The sequence below is a fragment of the Cyanistes caeruleus genome, chromosome 1 (genome assembly GCF_971803275.1).
Source record: "Cyanistes caeruleus chromosome 1, bCyaCae1.hap1.1, whole genome shotgun sequence".
In the NCBI taxonomy this organism is placed as follows: domain Eukaryota; kingdom Metazoa; phylum Chordata; class Aves; order Passeriformes; family Paridae; genus Cyanistes; species Cyanistes caeruleus.
The window spans coordinates 127,307,013-127,329,318 of NC_141701.1; the positions used below are offsets into that span (position 1 = coordinate 127,307,013).

At 35.2% G+C, this 22,306-nt stretch overlaps 1 protein-coding gene across 4 annotated transcripts in view; it reads left to right on the forward strand.

Moving 5' to 3' along the window:
- COL28A1 (collagen type XXVIII alpha 1 chain) overlaps positions 1-22,306 on the forward strand; it is a 72,804-nt gene that overhangs the window by 13,441 nt on the left and 37,057 nt on the right. For all 4 annotated transcript variants that reach the window (XR_002861549.2, XM_086856441.1, XM_086856436.1 and 1 more), the window contains 14 exons: positions 348-404; positions 1,653-1,706; positions 2,216-2,257; positions 2,940-2,966; positions 4,048-4,092; positions 6,659-6,703; positions 6,971-7,024; positions 15,238-15,306; positions 16,761-16,829; positions 17,877-17,945; positions 18,879-18,947; positions 19,721-19,789; positions 20,315-20,383; positions 21,682-21,750. Coding sequence is in view for 3 of the 4 variants with exons in the window: in XM_086856441.1 (XP_086712567.1) it covers positions 348-404; positions 1,653-1,706; positions 2,216-2,257; positions 2,940-2,966; positions 4,048-4,092; positions 6,659-6,703; positions 6,971-7,024; positions 15,238-15,306; positions 16,761-16,829; positions 17,877-17,945; positions 18,879-18,947; positions 19,721-19,789; positions 20,315-20,383; positions 21,682-21,750 (807 nt within the window). In the remaining variant the exon portion in view is untranslated. The remainder of the gene's footprint in view (positions 1-347; positions 405-1,652; positions 1,707-2,215; positions 2,258-2,939; positions 2,967-4,047; positions 4,093-6,658; positions 6,704-6,970; positions 7,025-15,237; positions 15,307-16,760; positions 16,830-17,876; positions 17,946-18,878; positions 18,948-19,720; positions 19,790-20,314; positions 20,384-21,681; positions 21,751-22,306) is intronic.

Sequence of the window (22,306 nt, forward strand, 5' to 3'; positions counted from 1 at the left end):
TTAGAAAACAATAACAATGTTAAAATGGTTCAAAATTTGTGTAAGGTTTCCCAGTACTGTGTACTATGTATATACTATGTTAAATATTTGTAATTATTACAGTGACTACAGTCTCTACAGTAAGAGGGTTTTTTTTGTTATAAATAAATCAAGTAACTAACACATTTTGGTTGCTCTGCATGGAAGTTTAATGTTGATTTTATGAGAAATAAATATATTGGAACATCATTTATTTCCTATGATTCCATTATTATGTTATCTGTGGCTAGGCAAAACCATATTTTTTTCTTTATAAATTTGAAGTAATATATTTGAAAAACATTCTCCTTTATCTATTAACCCTGTAGTGTGTGCGGAAGATCTGCGAGTGTGGAAAGGGACTAAAAGGAGACAAAGGTGATTCAGTAAGTATGCATTTATATGAGTAGGCTCAAGAATTTGACTTTTAATGAAGATCAATTCTGCAGAGTACTTCAATTGGTTACTATGTGAACTATGTACAAAACAAGACATTAGCTGTGCCTCTACTGCAAAAAGATTGATTTATTGTAGCATGTCATGTTGGCAGTGAAAGGCCACTGTTGAAAGAGCTCAGAAAAAAAATCTATCCATAGTCAGATACTACCCTGAAAATATATTTCTATTATTGAGTAATGAAACACTGTGGATAAATAGATGATTCTGGAGCCCAAATAAAATAGTTGTTCTTGAATCTTGCAATGGAAAAGGAAAGGTCCATTAGACAAAGGTTTTCGCTCCCCACCAAATTCTGTTTTTGTAAGGGGTAAAGTTTCAAAAGTCTAAGGGTAATGGATATATGAGGAAAGGTCTAAAACTCTGCCTCCAACACTCTTTTCTCTTGTGACACTTCAGCACATATTCCTTGGCTCTAGTGAGGAACAGAAAAGTGTGAGTTCGGACAGTGGGTGACCTCTCTGACCATTTTTCTGTCTTTAATAGTTCCCCCAGAGACAAGCAAGGTACATTCAGTTGTTTTTGTCTTTCCCCAAAGACTCTAGTAGGTCAACCATACTGTTAGCAGCTTATGACACCAGGACCCATCATTCAATCCTTGTGGATAATGTGCATCTGGATAATGTGTACTAGAACCTCTGTTTGCAATTTAAAATTTTATGTCCGAGAACTTTTAAGTTATTTTATCCAAAATTATTAGATGTAGCCTGTTATACAGATACATATACACCAAAAGTTCTAGTCCCCATCATCATGATCCTCCAAAGAGTAATAAAAAATGGTGCAGTACTTTTTTCCTTAGGTCTGCTGAACATTGACCCTAAACTGTTCTGTACAGTTTATTTTCTAAGCAGAGGAGATGAGACAGTGGTGATTAATTGAGAAATAGAAAGGAGGAACTGTATTTATTTTCTGTAATGGCTTCCTGAGTAGATTTTTCAGGTGCTCTGTAGAAAATTTATTTATCATTGAGTCTTGTTTAAAAAAAATTTGTAGGTACCTTATAACACCAGAGTGAGTTTAGCTAAATGAATATCGTGTCACATGTACAATATTTGAATCAGTGGGCGTTTCTACCAAAGCTGATTCCAGAATGATTTTGGACTAAAATATAGACTTAGATAAGCTGGAGAATTTTATTCTCATAATGATAATAACATTTTCCTGCTTTGTTTCAGGGCAGTGCTGGCAGCAAAGGGGAGAAAGGTGACCCAGGACCAAAAGGAAACAAGGTAATGTGAATTTAAAAGAAGTAAATCAAATTTCTATCCAGTTATTCAAACCATAGATGAATACAGCAAAGAAAAAGTATGTAAAAATAAGTTCTAAATCTTGAGGTTTGCTAGTTTATAGTTAGCTGCTTTAGAAGTGTGAGATAAGAATTTAGAACTAAACTGCTATCAAGTAACACTGCCTATCATACTAGTTTTTCTGACAGCAGAGGTCTCTGAATATAGCTGAAGGCTCTTTAGGTTCCACAGAGCTTTCTAATAGTACACAGATTTCTTGATCAGAGTGCTTCACTCTAATAACTAAGATTTCAGTCATCTAATGACAATAGTTGAGTTTTCTATGTTAATGATCAGGAAATGTGTATCCTTGATTGTGGAAGGAGGGAGTGTGAATGTTAGTAAACAGGAACAAACAGTTCTGCTTGTTTAACCGCATTATTGGTTTTAGTGCATTAAGGATATATGAAAGTGCAATACGTATTTCAGTTGTATTCCTTTGCTTCCAATAGGGTGATGCTCAAAAAGGAGATCATGGAGAGAAAGGTGAAGAGGTATGTGAGTACTACAGTGCTAACTCATATTTTGTCTTCTCAAATTTTTCGAACTAAAAATGTTATTTTCATTTTTTGTGTGTCTACTTTACTCAATTAAAGCACTTAGACTAAACCAGGCTGTAGCACTACACTACAGCCTGGTTTGCAGAAGCTTGTCTACTGAGAGAAACAGTCTAACCATGTGCTTAAATACAGAGAGGAAATGCTACTGGGAGCTTCTGGAGCTGTGTGATTTTGAATTGACTTGCATTAGACTTATCCCAAAGACAGACCTGATAAAAACACTACATAGTCCTTCGGTGGCTTCTAACAACTGATAATTCTCAGGATTCCTGTTGATTCACTGGAGAAAGATTAACACTACATCCTGTATAACAGTAACTCAGTTTAAAAGTCCCATTTAAATGGCAGCAGGTATCTACTAGGAGGCTGGCAAGCTAAGTGGCATATTTGCAGCTAATATATGAGTAAAAAATCCACATCTAGATTTGAAGAGAATTATATGTTAAACAATTTCAGAGAGATATTTTATTGTTGTGAATAGTAAAACTTCTGAAACATAGTTTCAGAACACAGTTTTACTGGGTGAAGGATTGGGGATTTTTCTACTTAAATTAGCAGTATGTTAGGCCTTTGCTTCATCTTTTATGACTTTTTCCTATTTTCAATTTTTGAATAGGGAGCTCCTGGCTACAAGGGAGACAAGGTAAGTTTTTTGTGGAATAAAAGTAGTCTGAAAATAAATTGTCACTTGCTGACAGTGTATGTGAAAGAATGGAAAAAAGAGCTTGTCTTGTCTATTTGTCATGAAAGCTTCTAATGCAAACCCTAGAAAAAAATTCAAAATTTGTGCAAATGCTTACAGACTGCATTGTTGGAAATAAAACAAAAACCCCACACAATCAGAGAATGTAATCTAAATATAAAAAAAAAGAAAAGTGTCAATGAACAGAAATACAGTTTTTGGAAGGAAAAGAAGTGGGGTTTGAATAAGAAGTTAACTGGAAAGAAAGGAAATGTTCACTACAAAAACAATGTGAAATCATTAGCTTTTGAAAACTTACCAAAAGGAGGCTTACTTTTAACTTACTTATAACTTACAAAGGTTAATGCTTGATCAAGAAAATTTTCAACATAGTCTCTCCAAGAAAATAAACAAACTATACATTTCAGTGACTTGCAGGATTCTAGAGATGAATTGCAAAGTGGACCATCATAGAAATGAAACAGAGATGATCCCATTTTTACTTTTCTTGGTTTTGACACTACATTGTTAATAAAAGCAGTGCCTCTATGAACCTTTGTATTCATTAGTAAAATGTTTCAATCAATTTTGTGGTAAGTTTTTATGAAAATGGGAATAGCAGACTCATAGGTCTACTTTTCATGTGTCTATCGATATGTTAAATCATCACTGAAACACTTAATTCTTTCTTCATTCCATATGTGCCATCTCACAGTTGTTACTCAGGAAAATCTCAGGCATCACAGTAATGAACAGAGCATGGAAAGAATCTCTGGAGACAGTGCAGTGAAGCGGAAAACTGCTGCAAAACTTATTCATTATAAAATGTATTATCCTCTGATATAAGTTGGGTGTTTTGCAATTATTTTCAGAAATATCTTGAGTAGAGAAATCTTATCTTCTACAGACCATATACAATGATGCCACTTCCAGGTCCTCAGAGTCAACTAAACCTCTTGTGCTACTGCTTGCAGAGTCTTTAATGCATGTAATGTAATCAAATCATCTTGTTTAGCTGTGAACCTTTTGATTTCTTATAAAGGGTGAAAGAGGAGAATGTGGACCTCCAGGAACAAAAGGCGAAATAGTAAGTATAATTTTTATTTGAAGTGTTTTGTGTTGATGAAGATACTAGAAAATCATGTAACATATTCATAAATACAGTCTGAAAATATTATTGTAAATTTGGAATATCTTATAATTCCCTAGTGGTATAGATACATTCATAGTAGAAGTATGATTTGTGGAAACTGAACCCACAGTTCACCACATAATTTTTTTCCATTTTGCATAAGAAATGCAAATCCTCACCTAAAATAAAAGCTGCCCTGACCAATGCCAAGCCTTGCTTACACAGGACTGAGCGTCTTACAGAGAGCACCCCATTTATTTCCTTAGAAGTTTAATTTCAATTTGTGAGTATAGTTATATATAGTTATATTGCAATAAAAGCAGTTTCCTATCCGACATGAAAAACTTTGATGAGCCCATCTGTGCTGGTATGAATTCACACTTCTATCCAGTGTGTCAACCTGGAGTGCAGAAGTGTTGCAAGTGAATACAGATTTTTACCTGGTTTATTTATATTCTGAAAGATGGAAGGATCATGTATTGCCAAGTGAGATAATTATGTATCTTGAGTTCATACAGGCAAGTTTGTATGAGTCATGAAAACCGCTGATTTATAGTTAGAACTGCTAAGAACTGCCAATTAGATTACACTTACTGTTCTATTAAACCAGATTTCTTCTGTTTTACCACCCATGTTATGCTTACCTTTATCAAAGACCACCTTGAAAAGTTTTTGTTTTCCTAGAAGCTGCTATTTTATGATTAATTTCAGGCAGGAATTAATAAATATTAATTCCAGAAGTATTTATTGCAAAGAAAAAAGGGCATTATACAATAATAAAAATCTAAAGGCTGAGAATATCTTGTGGGATACTGTGGTTCAAAATGGCAGCAAATTTCAGACTTCAGTGAGTCAGAAAAGTCAAAAATACCAGTTGAAAAGAAGAGAGCTGCATCTATCAGGAATAAAGAAAGATCATACCTTCTTTATCCAGGCATGTGAGAAATAGCATGGTGTTATGTGAAATGTCTACTAAGCTAAAAGGAAGCTGTTCAGAAGCTGGCAAAGAATCAAAGCAGCCAAGAAATCTGGATATAGGAAACATGCCAGGGCTGCCAGAAATCTGCTTTCTTCATTTCTGATTAGGACAGTGATGAAAACAACTTTGTCCTCTGCAGGGGATCAGTCAGTTCCAGAATTCCCACCTTCACATTCACAAATCCTGAAGACAGAACAAAATTATGGCTTTATTTTTAAAGAAAGCATTCTAGGCTAGACAAAATCAGACACAGAACATGTATAGCCAAATGTATGAGAAGCAAATCCAGTATTCTGAGGTCAATCTTTAACTGGGGTGATGGATACTGAAGCATGACTGGGAGTCCAATTTGAAAATGTTGCATTTATCCACTGCCATTTTCTCATCTCACTAATCAGACTGAATCCAGTAGTTTTGGTGTGGTGTTTCAGAGCTTTTCCAAATGCTGTTCAAGCTGGAAATTCAGACAATTCCTGTTTGGCTTTGAAATCAGAACTGGCTCAAGTCATACATTTGTATGCTACCAAAAGTAGTCATCATTGCATCAGCATTTCACTGTACCATCCATTGCTTATGTAGTTGGGCTGGATGTGGGCTGGAACTGAGAGGGTTATCTCTCTCATTGGTGGCTGATGCTTGGCCTGGGAGCCAATGCCAGGGAGCAGAGAATTGTTTATAATTTCTGACTCTGAATCTCTGGGGGGACAGTCAGTGGAGTGTCTGCACAGGTAACACTGATAAGTTTGTCAAGGTTATTAGAAGTTCAAAATGTGACACATATCTTGAAAAATGCAGCAGTCTGCCAGTGCCTCTGCCTGTAGAGATGTTACTAATTAAAAGGGAAGTAAGAGAAATATAAAACCAGTAAATTTGCTCAAAACTATTTTACTTTAGAAATAATTTATAACAAGTATTGACTCAAGTGGAAGTGAAATATGCACTATGATGATTAAACAAAAAACAGTGAAGCAGTAAGATGTTTGAATAATCTGCAGTGGTGGTGACTGGTAAGAACTCATTAAATGTAGAAATCACAGCTAGTGGAATAAAAAAAACATGGCATTTTAATTTTTTTTTTTAATTTTTCGGATGTATTTTTAATGGATTCTGTGAACTATTAGTATGATTCTGTCAGGCTCCTGATTAGCAGTTTGAGTTAGTGAGACAAAGTTACCTGAAGTTGTTCTGGTATAGACACTGCAGCATTTTTATTAAGGATTCTGTATATAATATGCTTCTAGGAATTACATTTAAAAACCTGTTGCAAATAAGAACTTCTTAATCAAATAGCTAAGATGTTAAGTAGACATTCACTATGCTTCTGGTATATGAAAATTTTTTTAACCAAATATTGAGGGTGGAATGTAACAGGCAGTTACTGAATACCGTATGAGCACAGTAGTACTCTGGTGAGAGAATAAAGTCTCTAGAAAATGCTTGGACAGATATTTGAGCCATTACATGTGCATGTCAAGTGCTTGATATTTGAAAGCAGATTGAAATTTCCTTTTAATCTGATAATTGAATCTAATTTTTCCTCAGGGTTTGCAGGGCTCTGTGGGCCCTACAGGACCTCGGGGACCTCAGGTAAGGGAATGAAAAGCTACCAAATAAAAAGATGATATTCTTTAAGTTTCTTCTGCATGCAACATGTCAATTCTGTGAAAAACAGGCATGCTTTTCTGTTGTCACTGGTTTTTGCATATTAACAATATTCAATGTTTTGGGCACTTCACAGAGCATGATGCAGAAAATTCTCGTTCTGTAGGGCTTAGAATTGTGCTATATTATACTGTGCCCCATTCAGGGGAAATAAAACCCCAAAATTTATACATGTCTTTGACTTTTTTGTAGGGTATCAGGGGAGATCCAGGTCAGCAAGGCCCAAAAGGCATTCAAGGAAACAAGGTAAGATGTAGTTGTATATGTGTAGTTAAATATGTTATTTATATAGGGGGAGAGCATGCAAAAACTCTGTAGAACCTTTATACTTCACCATCCTTTTTTGTCAGTAGGTTTTTTATTAGTGATGTTATTTGCACAGCAATAATGTCCCCACCTGGGTCGTGCACTACTGTGTGATGAAGGCTTGATATTGTTGTCACATGCACCCACTTTCTTATCTGGTCTCCAAGAATATTTTTAGGGCAACAACTGGATGCAACCAAGGACCTCCCTAGAGCCACAGCAGTTATGTCAGAATTTCAATCACCTGAATATGTGTCTTGACTTTTGCCATCACTTGGGAAGCTTTTTTTCTAGAATATTTTCGCCTACAATGCCTGTGTTTAAAGATTTTAAGTATTTCTAGATTAAGGTTAAAACATTCAGTCTGAGTAGTTATAATAATTTTTAATTGCCTGTGTACTGTAAAAACTCAGGACAACTTTGAAATTGGCTGGGGTATGAGATTTTATAACAGTTAATGCCTTAGTGTTACCTAAAAGAGATAATTTAGAGTTAATGTCTACACCTTGTCAAGCAAAATCAGTTGGATAAAATGTCCAGTTCATTTAGGAAGTCTTCTGGTTTGCAAAACTTTGGGAAATTTCTTTACGTGAATGAGCCTATCTTGCCCATTGGAGAGTTATTAACATCAGTGTTCGGTACAGAAAGATCTTTCATTTATCAGTTTGATACAATGACTTTCTACGACAGGATCATTGATAGCCTGGCTAACAATCTAAGTCATGCAAGACAAATTCATACAAAGCTGCTTTGTAAAAGATGTACCATAAAAACACTTGTGTTTTGTTTCTTAGGCAACAATTTAATTAGAAAATTCACAGAAATAAATCTAGATTTGGGGAATGTTTATTATAAAATTTTGGAATATTGCCATCCATCATGGTTTTCCTCTTCCTGACAAATGGTTTTTCATAGTCTCATTTCTTATTCTTCTCAACAAAATGCTTGATCGGGAAAGCTGCTGCAGAGTACTTGAGAAGTGGAAAAAGAAATAGGATGATGAGTTTGAAAGAAGCTATTCATACATGTGGTGGAAAAATCATGTCTCTTTAACTTCAGCACAGCAAATGACTTTTTTTTTATGTCATTTCACACTGATGAGCCCAAGACAGTAGAACCAGATATTTCTATTATATACAAAACCATATTTGTTGAATCTTGTACGCCCTCCTGTCAGTCTTTTCACGTATTTTCATGGCTGTAAAGTACATACATCTTTCTCTAGAATCCATCTACATGAATACGATATTTATGGTCTGTTGTTAGGCTTTAGCTGCAGATTTTCAGGAAGAATAAAGAAACTTCCTTCTTTTATCAACTTTCAACTCCCCAGCCTGCTGTTTGAAGTCTATAGTAAAGATGTTTCCATGCTCAAAGATTCATAATAATAAAAATGCTGCCAGAAAAGTTTAGCTAATCCACTTAGATAATTATACTTAAAGAGTATAGAAGAAACATATGTATGTCTAAGGGTTATCTCTTGTCCATACCTAAGCTAAATCTAGCCTTTGGCATTTTGGAGCTTATTTGAGATGAGTGAAAAATTTTTTAATGATCAGTACAGATAGTCAGTGGTTGTTCTCAGATTAATAAATAGCCATTCAGCTAGTAAAGGTCAAGGCCTTTTTTGGTTCAGACACGTAACAGTCTTTTCAATATCTTTTGTCCTCACAGAAGGATTATTAAATTGCTCTTTTAAAATTAGTTTTCATGACACATAATGCAGTATCTCTGAAAAGTGGCAGTTATTTTGTAATAGCCTTGGATAAAATAAATAAGTCTATTCTTAGTGCAATTCCTTGGCCTTTCCATTCTAATACTTTCTGCTTTTTGAATTGAACTGGTGACTTCACCTTGGTGGCATTGGTACCGGTGTGACATAACACAGAACACTGCTGCTGAACTTTTATTCTTTGTTACTGGGCCATGTTGAAGTTTCAAAGAGTAGATTCAGTTCCTCAAAATACAAACTCCAGATCAAGCTCAGCCTACAGATAGTTTGTGTCTCAGTTTTGGAGTGTACAGTCCATTTACATATCTGGTTGGATCAGTGCATCCCACACCTCTGTAATGCAGGTTATGGGTACAGACACATCATCTCACTTTGCAGTGCCAGGTGGCAGATGCAGGTGGGGACAGTGTCATCTGGGTGCTGTCTGGGTACCACTGGCTCTGGAAGCCACCAGCAGGAGAGGCTTGGTGGCTTTGAATCTTCAACTCATTCAATTTGACTTGTCTAAAGCAAGGTAGCATGGAGTCCAGAAATATTATCCAAGAAATTACTTAAAGGAACTTTTCATTATTTACTTCTATTATTCATATGCATTTTCTTAATCTCAAGATGCTGGCTAATCTCTCAATGTGAAGTTTCACTGACTGCACAATACTTTTGTTTTCTTCTAATGATACTGATTTATTGTGTTGCCAGTAGTGAGTTGAAGCTCTCTAAGTCCCAGTGCCTATGGGACTGTGAGCAGCTTTCCGCTTACAAAAGTTCAGCCAACGTGTTTCCATGTAGACATGAAAGTTTAGGAGCTGAATCACATCCTTAACTTCTTAGTCTTTGTAATGCACTTCATAATCGGTCCTTATCTTTAATAACCTCTTTAATATACAAGTGAATTTCATCACTCTCCTTCCACCCTCTTTTCAAACCATGTGTGAATATATTGAATGACCTGTATCCTGCCCAGAAGGCAGCTCAGTGTGGCATTAACCAAACCATTTATCATAATGCAGATTTTTAAGATTTTTTCACTTATTTGCAATTCTGCAAAGTTCTAACATCTCAAAAGAAGTTAAATAATCTTATTACCATATATATAAACCTTCTCCATAAAGAGGCCAAGGCATTTAAAATTAGACATTTGAGCTCCATTTTTATTTTATAAACCATAAAAGGATGATGATGATGATGATGATGATGATGATGATGTTGATGATGATTACTGTTATTACTAATTTACCTGACTAAATATACTTCCATTTAACCAAATACTAAACTGTTCACAGTTAACATGTTAGCAGTAAACTTACAATCATTACATACAACACAGTATTTAATGACTTTAAGAGAAAAACATTAGAGGGTTACAGGGCACTTCACTCAGAGTTAGGTGTTGGGAACTGTCAATTTTCACTGTATATCTCTTGTCTCTGAACTAGACAACTTCGTCCTGTTTCCAGAGTAAATCCTGAGCAAAGAACAAAGATTCTTCTGCTTGTTTCCTGGTTTCCTGACTTTCTATTGTCCACTGACAAGTTTCATACAAAGAAGTTAAATTTATCAAAGAAAAGTGTTTTTAAAGCCAAATTCTATGCTATTTTGTCTGCTTCACTAACTTGAAATACCAAAAGAAATACTATTCCCACCTATACTTTATATTTTCTTAGACATTTGCTTCACTTTGAGGCAACCTTCAACCTTGTTAGCCATCACATATTATCTATATTGTAACATATAATAAAAACTTGAATCAAAGAGTACCTCATTCAGCTATAAAACTTAAAGAATTTAAATTGCAGAACAAAAATTTATAACCCTGGGTCTAGGCTAGAGACAGTCAACTCTTGTCATACTGCAGCTTATAGGATCAAGGAACTCAGATTTTGTATTCCTTATCTCACTAAGAATTTAAGGGTGTACCATGATATGACTTTGCTGAATGATTCAACAATTGCCAAAACAGAGAAGACACTACCTCACTTAGTAAAATACTAAAAGTACAAGAAAAAGAAAGTTGGCAAAGAGAAAAGACATGCCACACTTGGTTCTGCTCTGTAAATGTAATTTAGTCTGTAATAAGCAGTAATGACCATAAACGTTATCCAGAGAGAATCCCATCTATTGTCTGACTTTCCCAGTGACCTGCTTTCTGTCATTTTCGTACTTAGGTTCTACATATCTCTTAACTCACTTGGTTATTACAATTAAAAAGCATCTTCATGTCTTTTGCTGGACTTACCAACACACTGTGTTGTATTCTCATTAGAAGACAGCTTTGCCCTTCAATAGCTACAACCTTGGAAAAAACCAACATTTTAACACAAAAGGACTTAATTCATCTTGGTTTCCTTCATTTTTCCAGGGAGGCAGCATAATCAGCATGATTTTTGTGTAAAACAGATTTATAGTAATGAATATAACATTTTTTCAAAGCTAAATTGGGGTCCTCTAGTATTCTTAGTGTTGGATAAAAAAATTATTTTTATAATTGTTTAAAGACATGCATATATCTATTGATTTACTCAGACTAGTTGTCATTATTTTGTCTGTTTTAATTTATTTTCAGGTGCTTAACTAATATTTATTTTTGAAAGCCCAAACCAACAACAGTGCATTCAATGCTATAGCACCAGTAAGGTTCCATAAGAGTATATTCAAGTTAATTTTTGAAAATGTGTTTTTTAGTGAGGACAATAATAGTGACTATTCACAAATTTCAGTGAATAATTTATAAACTGAATTATATGGTTACAGGATATAAAATTGTGGCATGAAATCTGGGTATGACCTGTGTTCCGCTCATAAAAAAGTGATGAGCAGGAAGTGCGTATAGATATAGTTTCAGAATTGACATTAGTTTTATTTATACTCTTGAACCAGCTGCTAGATATAAAGTGCATGTTTCTAGAAATCACAATATATTCATGAAAAGGCTGAGAATGACATTCTTAAAATCTACTGCTGTAATAAGGAGCTTCTCTGGAAAATTTGATTTGTGTAGTAAGATTTTCAATTAAAGGCTAAAGTTTTATGAACAGACATATATTCAAACTTCTAAGGAAAAGGTTAAGTTTGAATGTGGATATTCAAAGAAGTTATTCCCATACAATCATCCTGGGACAATTCTGAAAAAAATCCATCATTACATATTTTCCTGAATACATTTCCCAGAACAAACTGCTAAGGGATCTGCTTCTTCTCTGATGACATATGAATTCTTTCCTCACTTATGTGGCAAGCTACTTTCCCAGGAGACTGAAAAAATCCAATTTTCCTATGAACAAGTTTAGTTCTTAGATATTTCAGCTAACTTAGAAATACAAAATATCAATAATATCTGTTAAAATATCTAATTCTATTTGCATTGTTGTTGCCAATGTTTACTTTAAAGATAAAATCATTAAATTTGAAAGATTTTTTTTTTTTTAACAGTAGATTAATCATGATCACATTGTAGACTGAAATACAGAGTGTTTCTGTTCCTTACAGTATATATGGGCTTTCTGAAAAGGAAAATTTTTATCTTGGCACTAACTGGAACTCATCCTAGCATAATGAACAATAGTTTGGGGGGGGGGGGGGGGGCAGATGGTGAGGTTTTTGGATTCCAGGCTTAAAATGGTATGATTTCAATTTGTAAAAATATTCAGCTCAGATCAAGCGTACTTTTCCTTCCTATTGCTCCGGATGATATTACATGCCACATGAAGGAAAATCCCAGTAAGGAGAGAAAAAAGAAAGTGAGCAAAGAGTTAAATGAAAAAAAAATAATACCAAAAAGCTTCTTGGAAAAGCAGACTTTTCTCTACATGTAGACATAATGTGGTATTATTGCCAGAACTTCATGGTTTTTATAAATTCCACATTACCTGTAGCACCAAGACTACAAAACATAAAACCCAGATATCTTAATAGCCATTTGAAGTTTGAAACATTCAGTCTTTAAAATAGACTGAATCATTTAAGTTTGCAAGTTTTGTGTGTTGTCTGATAGAAGGTTGAGTTTCTTTCTCCATTAGTATTCAGGCATCCTCTTCTATCCATAAAAAAGTGTTTCACAGTACAACATTTTCATACTATCTTATACAACTTTCATCACAGGGGCTTCTTATACTCCCTACTCTAGCACCTACCAGTCCCATACCTACAGCAACAGCTCTTGCAAGGTACATGACACCAATTCTTGGAAGGAAAACTGTGTAATGTTTTTATCATGGTTAAAAAACAGAGCTTTTGGAAAAAGAATGACTTCAGCAGGACTCCCACCTGCGTTCATGGCATGGCCCTATCATGTGGGTGAACTTGCAAAGATATTAATAATTTGTGAAAGGAAGCATCCCTCAGAGTTACTGTTCCTGGGAAATTCTGTCAGGGACTGTCAACATAGACAGGAAACACAGTGTCCATTTGAGTGACAGGAAAAAAAAAGTAGCGCACTTTCTAAGCACAATAAAGGGTGTTGGCTTATTGTTTCAGCTGAAAGATGAGTCTGTATTTATCAAATTTCATTTTTCAGCATGCAGCAAGTTCCTACACCATTTCAGAGGTTTAGTATTATCAGCTGATAAAATGAGTGGCATTTGCTGTGCTCAGGGCATAGTGGTGCTGTGTACAGCTGAAATGTTTTTTTACCTGACAGATTTTTTTTTTTTTTAACATATTTTGAATTTTGCGTATTTTTTGGATTCATTCTGTGGACCATGCTCATACATCCTGGCACGACAGAAATCCCAGTCTGCCTTCTCCATGAAAGGAACAAGGATTGTGAATTGGAGCAGACAATACTAAGCATAATGCCTTGCCTTACAACAGCCTGTGCCTGTTCCCTTCTCTCTGTGCCACCTCTTGCACTGGGTATATCCATCCCTGTCCATCCCAGACTGTCTCCAGGCCCTGAAGCTGCACGGGCCTGAACCTGCTAATGTGGCTTGTCAAGTGGAAAGGTACTGAAGCCAGAGTTGGTGCTGAGGTAAGGGAGCCTATGGGCTGAAAGGCAAAACTTCATGGGCACCAGGCTGCAAGAAGGGTAGAAGATGGGTTGTTTGAGGAATTGTCGTTGTTGTTGTTTGATCAATTTCAAACAAACACATCAGGAAAAACCCTGTATAAGGGTATAAGGAAAACTGGTAAATTTTCAATTTGCTTTATATCAGTAAAAATGGCATTATGATAATCTGTATATGGATGAACTGAATTGTGCCTCTGGTCCAAAGGTTTCATGAAAATATTGTTATTTTCTGTCTTCCTTCTGCCTAGGAAGACAGTCAACCTTTTAGCTATGTTCTGTGTTTCTGCAATAGTTATCTATGTTGCTAATACCCTGTCGGTATCCTATGTGGAGATATTCTATTCCCTGACTGATAGCAGTTTTGTCTGATTTCTTTCTGCCTTCTAAGACATAACTTCTCCTGGGGCTGTATTAATTTATTAGATTATGAAGATGTGCCAGCAAATCTTGCATTTTGAATAAGTTTTAAATTTCATAACTATTTCTAGATTATTATACTCTTCTGTAGTAGAATGAATTTAAGTCTGGGCATCAATTTCCATGTTATTCTGGATTTAAAGCTGCAGCAGTAGCATTATAAGTGCATAGTTATCAGAAATTAAGCTTCAAGGATAGTCTGTTTATTTACCACTGCTGTATCTTTCCATTTCTGCATCTTAGCTTCATTCTTTGGCTGATTAAAAACTGATTGATTTTGTGAGGAAATGTAATTTTTTATATTTCTATTGACCTCTCAAGTACAAAATTCTTATTGAAATGTTGCAGAACTCAGTATATGAGATTTCTGTGTAAATAAAAGTTTCAATCCCCTAAAAATTAACACCTTCCCACAAAATAAACACATTTTTATAAAAAAAAAATTAGTAACTGTGTGGCTGTGTTGGCTTTTTTGGGAACACAGTATACAGAAGAGAGGATGAGAGTAAAGAGCTGCAAAGATAGCAGTAGGAACAACAGTCATGCTATGTGTGCATTTGTTGTTATGGCAAGAACCTTGAGTGCAATGTTGGAAGCTTAAGCACTGCTTCATTTCCAAATACCCTTTCTGTTTCCAATACATCTTTCTATCAAGCAAAGTCTGTGGAAGCACCAATATTAGATGAAGTCAGGACCAAAAATAGGACAAAATTTATTTTTTTTTATTTTTTATTTTTCATGATGCATATGAAAGAGTGCCTTTATAAAATTATTAGATCTTGTATGGCCAGGATATTGGCCTTGCTTCTAATCTAAACATATATAAATGTATATAAATAAACATATTTATTCAAGACAATTTGTTGTATTTATTTATTGTGTTTATTTTTACTTTAAAAATGTATTTCTCTAGCCCTAAATGAGGCTTTGGAAAGACACTTTGTCAGAATTTTATTAAACTTCTCTTCACATTAATAGTTTCTTTTCATTTTTTCTCTTTAGGGAGAACAAGGCCCTCCAGGTCCCTATGGTCCTGCAGGACCCCCTGGCATTGGAGAGCCAGGACCCAAGGTAACTCTCAGAATGTTTGTTAAAGTGATAGCTGTGGACAGTCATTTCTTTAAATGAAATTTCTCACCTACAGTTTTATCAAAGTCAAACTCTTAGCACCTAAATGTAAAACTGATTGACGGTTTTTTGTATTAACATAGGATGGAAATAAAAGGCCTGCTTTTCCAGCAACTCTTGCATTTTTTTGATGATCCTATTGACAGAAGTCAGAAATAATGCCATTTAAATGGGGGTTACTTGTATGAGATAATTTTCAAGCACTAGCAGCTGCTTTCACTAATGAGTAAACCACATTTCAAGGTATAGAAATACATCTCAGTCACTGTGATATATGGTAAAGTGAGAGATTTGCCTTGTCATTCACTAAGGAACAGACATTCTTAAGGATTGTAAGATTCTCTCATGAAACATTTAGTTCCTCCATCTCATTTTATTGCAAAAGACTAGAAGGTGGAATCTAATCTTGGAAAAGTCATGTCTGCCTATGCTGGCCAGCCAGATCTCCTTTCATTAAACTACAAAAGCATCTGCATAGGAAACATGACTTCTTAGTTTGACTAAGAAAACATGAGTCTCCAAAACAAGAGTTTTGTCAAAGAACTGCATCTCAGAGTCAGACAAGAAAGGTAAATTGGGTAGAATTAGACCTCACTATAATTCTGGTGCCAAGTCTATGGTGTAGCTTTATGCCATCTTTTCCCTGTGTTTTGGAGCCAAATGCCACTTAGACTTTTTTGCTTTTAGTGTTCTAATTTGTACATTCACTGAATTCCCACATATTTCCTGTGCAGTGGGGCAGACCCCAGAACACAGAGAGGGTTTATGAGCTCAGAAACCAGTATTTTGACACATAAAAGGGACAACACTCGGTCCTTCTAGAAGGGTAGATAGTTTATGGGGAAGAAATGTCACCTCCTGTCTCTTTACCACTCTGTAGAAAGATAAAAATCCTCTGTGCCCTTACCTTTGAAGCACACAGTCTTCAGTAAACTGGACAAATCGTGAAGATTATGACATCTTGTAAGTAGAAGATGCAGAAACTCTACAGCTCCCATGTAATCCCATATTCCACTGAAGCAGGCTTCAATTTGAGTACCTAGATAGACTAGGTGTGAGCGTCCCTCACACCTGAGCATTCCTGCTTAGGTACTGCAGCCAAATTTAGTCTGAGTTAGCTCCCTCATCCCTGTCATCTCTTAGGCTTTGCAATTTTAAGCAGTTATCCCTATGTATTGACTGCTGGAATGCAATCTAGTGTTTCAAGTATTAATTGAAAGGTCTTTCAAATGCTTCTAAAACGTCATGTATAGGGTTTTTTTTCCTTTAGGAGAGGTTACTCATTAGATTTCAAGCCTTTGTGGTGACACCATTAAATAATCTATATGTAAATGTTTTGCTCTTCAAAAATACGAAGCTGAATTAGGACTGAACTTTCTAATTTTCTTTTTCACAAGGGTGCTGAAGGTCGAGAAGGTAAAATTGGATTACCAGGACCTCCTGGAATTGGTGAGCCAGGATTACCTGTAAGTCAGTGATATACGCATTGGGAATTGAAATGCAACAAAATAAGTCTTAGTGCATGTAATTGATTGTCAATAGTTGTTCTGGCTACTGGTTCCATAACCACCTTGTACCCACTCTGGAGCAGCACAAGCTATTCCAGCCCAATACATCAGTAGTTGCACGTGGTTTGTCCAAGCAGGAGAATAAAACCACATACAAGTCAGTTTTGGGGAAAAAAACCCCCAACAAATATATATATGCATACATACATGCATACGTACATATATATATACACACACACACACACATATATATATACATACATACAAATATATATACATACATGCTTTTAATTATATCTTTATTTTCTGAATTACAGAACTTTGGCAAGCTCCTGATTTAATGCTTATTGGTTGCTTTTTCTTCCTGAAATGTAAATGTATGGTTCTCTTGTGTACAGAAAGCCAAAATATAGATAGGTGTTAAATTAATTTTAATAGCATTTTTAAAAATTACTTTGTGGCTGTAAAAGATTATTTTTCTCACAGAAATATGTAGAAACTTTTTGTTTAATCAAGGTCATCCTTAAAAAGTGCTTACTAGCTTTAAATAATGAAAGTTAGCTGAATTTTGCAGGAGGACAGAAAGTGTTAGAAAAATACTTATTTGTGTACTTGCTTAAATCAAAATTAACATTCTCTAGTGTTGCATGTTTAACCCATCATTATGTATTAAAAAATATATTCAAATTTATTATTTTTATGATGAAAATAATGAAATTATATGAAATTACAGGGAATAAATTTCACTGTACTACTAATGCTCTGAGTCTTTAGACATTAATTATGTAATTCACATCAATTCAGCATTGGCTTATTCTATTCCAAATGACCCAGCTAATGGTTGCTACAGCTCATTTTAATTGCCTGGGCTCAGTCAGATATTGTGGAAGCATTTTCACTTACCAGTGTCATAAATGTTGCAAAATCCTGTACTTGAAAATCAGACAAATTTGCTATAACAAATTGAATTTCTGGTATAGTTTGAATGTTTTTTTTTTCTTTCAGGGACCACCTGGCCCTGCTGGGTCACCAGGTGATAGAGGTCCACAAGGAGAGGGCATTCAAGGCCAAAAGGTAGTTTTATGGAAATTACTGTCTTGAACATTGTGGACCAAGTTTGCAGTAGTGTCTAAGTTATTTAAGGCCACTGATAATTCCCCTAGTATAAAATGCTGGATGATGGATCTTGGTTTTCTGAATCACTAGATTCTCTGAATATCCCACTGATTTCAGAAACTCTATCCAGGTAATTATAGAAAAAAAAATGTACAGTCCCTCTATCAGTAGTAAGTTAATGATTCTCCTATGTGTTTAATAAAGATAACTTCTTTTGATAGCATTAGTGAGATAAATTTTTTTCCAAAAAACTACTAAGCTATTTATGTTCTGTATTGGAAGAAAATATTCAGCAACTGTTTTCATTTTGCCTTACCATTTTGGGAAACTGAAAGATGGGTTGTATGAGTCTCTGTGGACAATTATCTCATTTAGGCCATTTGCTAGGTTAATATATGTCAACTTTCCTTTTTTAAAAAATAAGTACAAACAATCAAAGATTAATGAATAAATCATAACTGGGTTTCCCATCAAAATATATCCCTCTGTTTTAGTGGCTTCAAGATTCTCTAGAGCCTTGAACTACTAAGCAAAGATTTTTTTCCCTTTTACGGAAAAGGCATCAGTCATGTCCTTGCAATCATTTCTGAACTGATCTTTCAGACTAGTGAACATATTGTTATGCTTTCAAAATGTATCTTCCTTACTCCTAGTATTTAATTTTCTCCTTTTGAAGTCCTATGTTCAAAACCACAGTGAATGCGATGGAGTATGTTATGAGTTCTAACCAATTTCTTTTCTTTTCTCTAATATTGGTAATTCCATTGATTACTTTTCTAGTTTGTTTGTAAAAGAATATTTTTTCCTCATTATCATGATGACCAGTTTGTCTAAGATGGTGTTCTTTAGAAGTTCCTAAATATAAGTTTCAAAACTGCTGTCTATATCTAGGGTGAAAAAGGCTCTGAAGGTGTACGCGGTCCTCCTGGACCAAAAGGTGAACAAGTCAAAGGTGACAAGGTGAGGCACGGAGTATATTTATTGTTGTATCTATAATTAATTATATTTATAGTTAAATTAAGATTAATTTTTTGCACTATATCACAACTCTACAAAGGTTTATTTTACCTGGATCTGAGGAGCTATGTTACACTGTTCCATGCAGCTTCATGGGCTGTATTCATCAGTACAAGTAGGTGAGCCTGTTAATGTTAACTTAGAGCACAAGGGACTGGATTCTATGCAGCTGGGAGTATGATGGGAAGAAATTTACTTTTTTTTCCTCCTAAAATAATTTCAGAAATATTCTACTTAAAATATTTTAATTTTTAAATAACTATTAAAATATAAAAATCTCTAAGTCATCCAATCTAATGGACCTGGAACAGGCAAAGAAACACTGATATTTTTAGTTTTTTAATATACTCTGCAGCTGCTGTGTTTACACTTGCGAGGTTTTCTTCTGAGTGTTGCGCAAGAAACTGTCTACATTTCTGTACAAGAATCTCAGTATGTAAAGATGAGCTATGGATCCTTCTAAATAATAAAATTACAGGTGTGATCATCTAATGTTATAAACAAGATAGCGTTTTTAGGGCAGAAGGGTTATTATTTTTATTAGATCAGTTGTCACAGGCAGACTTCCAGGTATTCCAAACACATTTAATTCAACTAGAAGCAGCAGACTTCAAGATAATACAACTTGAGGACTGCCATTCTCTGTTTAGTTTAAATATGTTAATCAGATAGCATGAACTGTTGCAATTCAGTTCTTGGGAATACTTTTTCTATAGGGTGAACAAGGCCAAGTAGGACCACGGGGCCCACCAGGACCACCAGGAATGGGCAATCCAGGAAGCCGGGTAAGTCTGCATTTTGGACATGTAATGGGCATTTGCATAGAGTTTTCATTTTATATTTTCTCAGAGCTGCAATTTTGATGTAAAGGCATTAAAAATCTCATAGTAATTTTTCATTTTTAGAAGTATTAAACTAGTTTTTAAGCAAAGCTTGTAAATACAACCGATTTTGACTGATTTGGATGGCCTTAGAATCAAGCAAATGTAAATTTGGCCTAATCTGCATAATAATTTGCATATGAGGTAAATCAGATAGCATTGGTTTGATGGTGATATATTATACGTAAGAATTTTACAAGGCTAAGTACCTACAAATTCTGAATGTCAAGCCCTTTGAAACTTGAGCACACCCTTTAGCTGTTGGATAAAGAAAAACTGAAACATTCCAAAAGGTCTGGATTCTGTTAATTTTGGAAAGAAGATTTCTTATGAAGATGAGATAAAATTGTTGTTAACTGAAAGATGGACGTGTGATTTTCATATGTGGAAGAGTATAATGCACTAAAACTCATTTATTTTGCTTTACAGGGTATACAGGGTCCACAAGGAATCCCTGGGGCAAAAGGCTCTCAAGGTTCTGGTCGGCCAGGACCAAAGGTAATGGTTGATTTTTAAAAGCAGCACTATCACAACAGAATAAGTGTCTTTGCCAGGCTTTTCAAAAGTGTACTTGATGAGATGAAAATGTAACTTCATTTGAGATAACAATTCCTTTTGAATCTTAGAGAGGAAGCCATCCATGTTATAAAGATCTTCCCCAGATGGAACAAAATGGCTTCTGCCTGCTTAGGATCAGTCCTTGAACTTTGTGAATATGAACTTCTGGTTCTAAAAGACCACATATTTTTAAGCAGAGGGTCTTTCAGACATCTTTGTGTCCAATGATTTTGGTGCCACTTATATGCTGTGTTCAAGTAAATCATTTTACCAAACAGTTTAAATTTAGTTCAGTGGTGGTTTTGAGACTTCAGGCGAATCCCACCACACCTTCAGCTTGGCCTTCAGCCTTCAATGGTCATTGTGAGAAAGAACCAAAACCAAAGATAGAAAGACTAAGACAGGTAAGAGAGCTGAAATTTGCTTAGCTGACCCTGCACTACAGAAGGAGAAAAAGTAGGAAGAGAACACAGAAGTGAGGAAAACAATTGCTGCTATCAAAGCCCAGGCCTCTAGTGGTACAGTGTCAGGTGATCACTGTCAGACAAGGAAAGGGGAATTGCTGAAATATAATGAGAGCAAGTGGAATGAACTGTAAATCAGAAGTGTGCTTAGTAATCACCTTGATTTGTGAAAGGAAGATATTAGTCACTGTAGCAAAAGGAGGAAGAGAACCAGTCATTTTCTTCTGGGTATAGCTTTGGCATGTAAACAGCAGTTATAGCAGAAATATTTAATATTAATGTAGAGAAAAATAGACTCCTATGAAACATGTTATGTGATAGGCCAATTCACTTAAGGTGATGAAGCAAAATTGCAAAATGGAGTTCCTATCTCTTTTACTGTTTTGGAACTACAGGAAAAAAGGCTAGAACTTTCTCTTAAGGAGGACTTCTAATTTTTCTTTCTTTGGACTTACTTTTTATTCAGTGACCAAAGAGTTTTTGATATAGTCCTGTACATTAAAATATAAAATGCATTAAAGCATAAGGAAGAAAGTTGGAGTGATTCACTTCAACTTTCTGCCAACTGCAGCGTTAAATAAAATAGATGCAGACCTACAAATTACAGGGGGTTTTAAAGAACAGAATTTTCCAGTGAAAACTTGACCACTTAGGTTCATAGAATTGTAGAATATCACATATCTGCCTCTGTGTATGCAGCTAATTAAACAGTGCAAGTCGTGAATAAAGCTAAATTGTGTCTCTCTGTTAAACTAAAGACTTCTTTGTTGCTAGGGTGAACCAGGTGAACCTGGACAAAAAGGAGAAGCAGGACTTCCAGGAATTAGCTCATCAGGACTTAAAGTGAGCCTGCTTTTATTTTTAACTGTTCTTTACATGGTCTTTTAATTCTTCCACTAATTACTGATAAACCAAGTAGAAGATTTTTTGGTATAAATTAACTGTGGTCAAAATAGGAAGGAATTTCAGTGAGGGTCATAAAAACGTTGCCACTACCATGTTAGAAAAGTTGCCAACTCTGTTCCCCTGGTTTTTCTGATCCAAAAAAAAAGCCACTCTTTGTGACAACGGTGGTCATACTGCCGGTGTGTTGGAAGAGACATTAAACACTTACAGCTTTGTCTTCAGATGCCATTTTGAAGACTGTAAACCATATCTTTAATGATTTAAGTAGGGCTTCAAAAATCAGGTAAAGTGGCAGAGGCATCTTGTTTTTAATGACTTGTTCTTGGATCATGAAAGAAATGCTTGGCAGGACTGCTTCCTGTGAATTCTTTCAACTCTTTCTGGTAAATATGAAAAGCACTGACTTGGTTGGTTTGTACAAATGGTAAGGGGTTAGTGTCCAGTCAGTAACACCATTTGGATGTTTTTGGCTGACCATCCTTTAAGTCCCAGA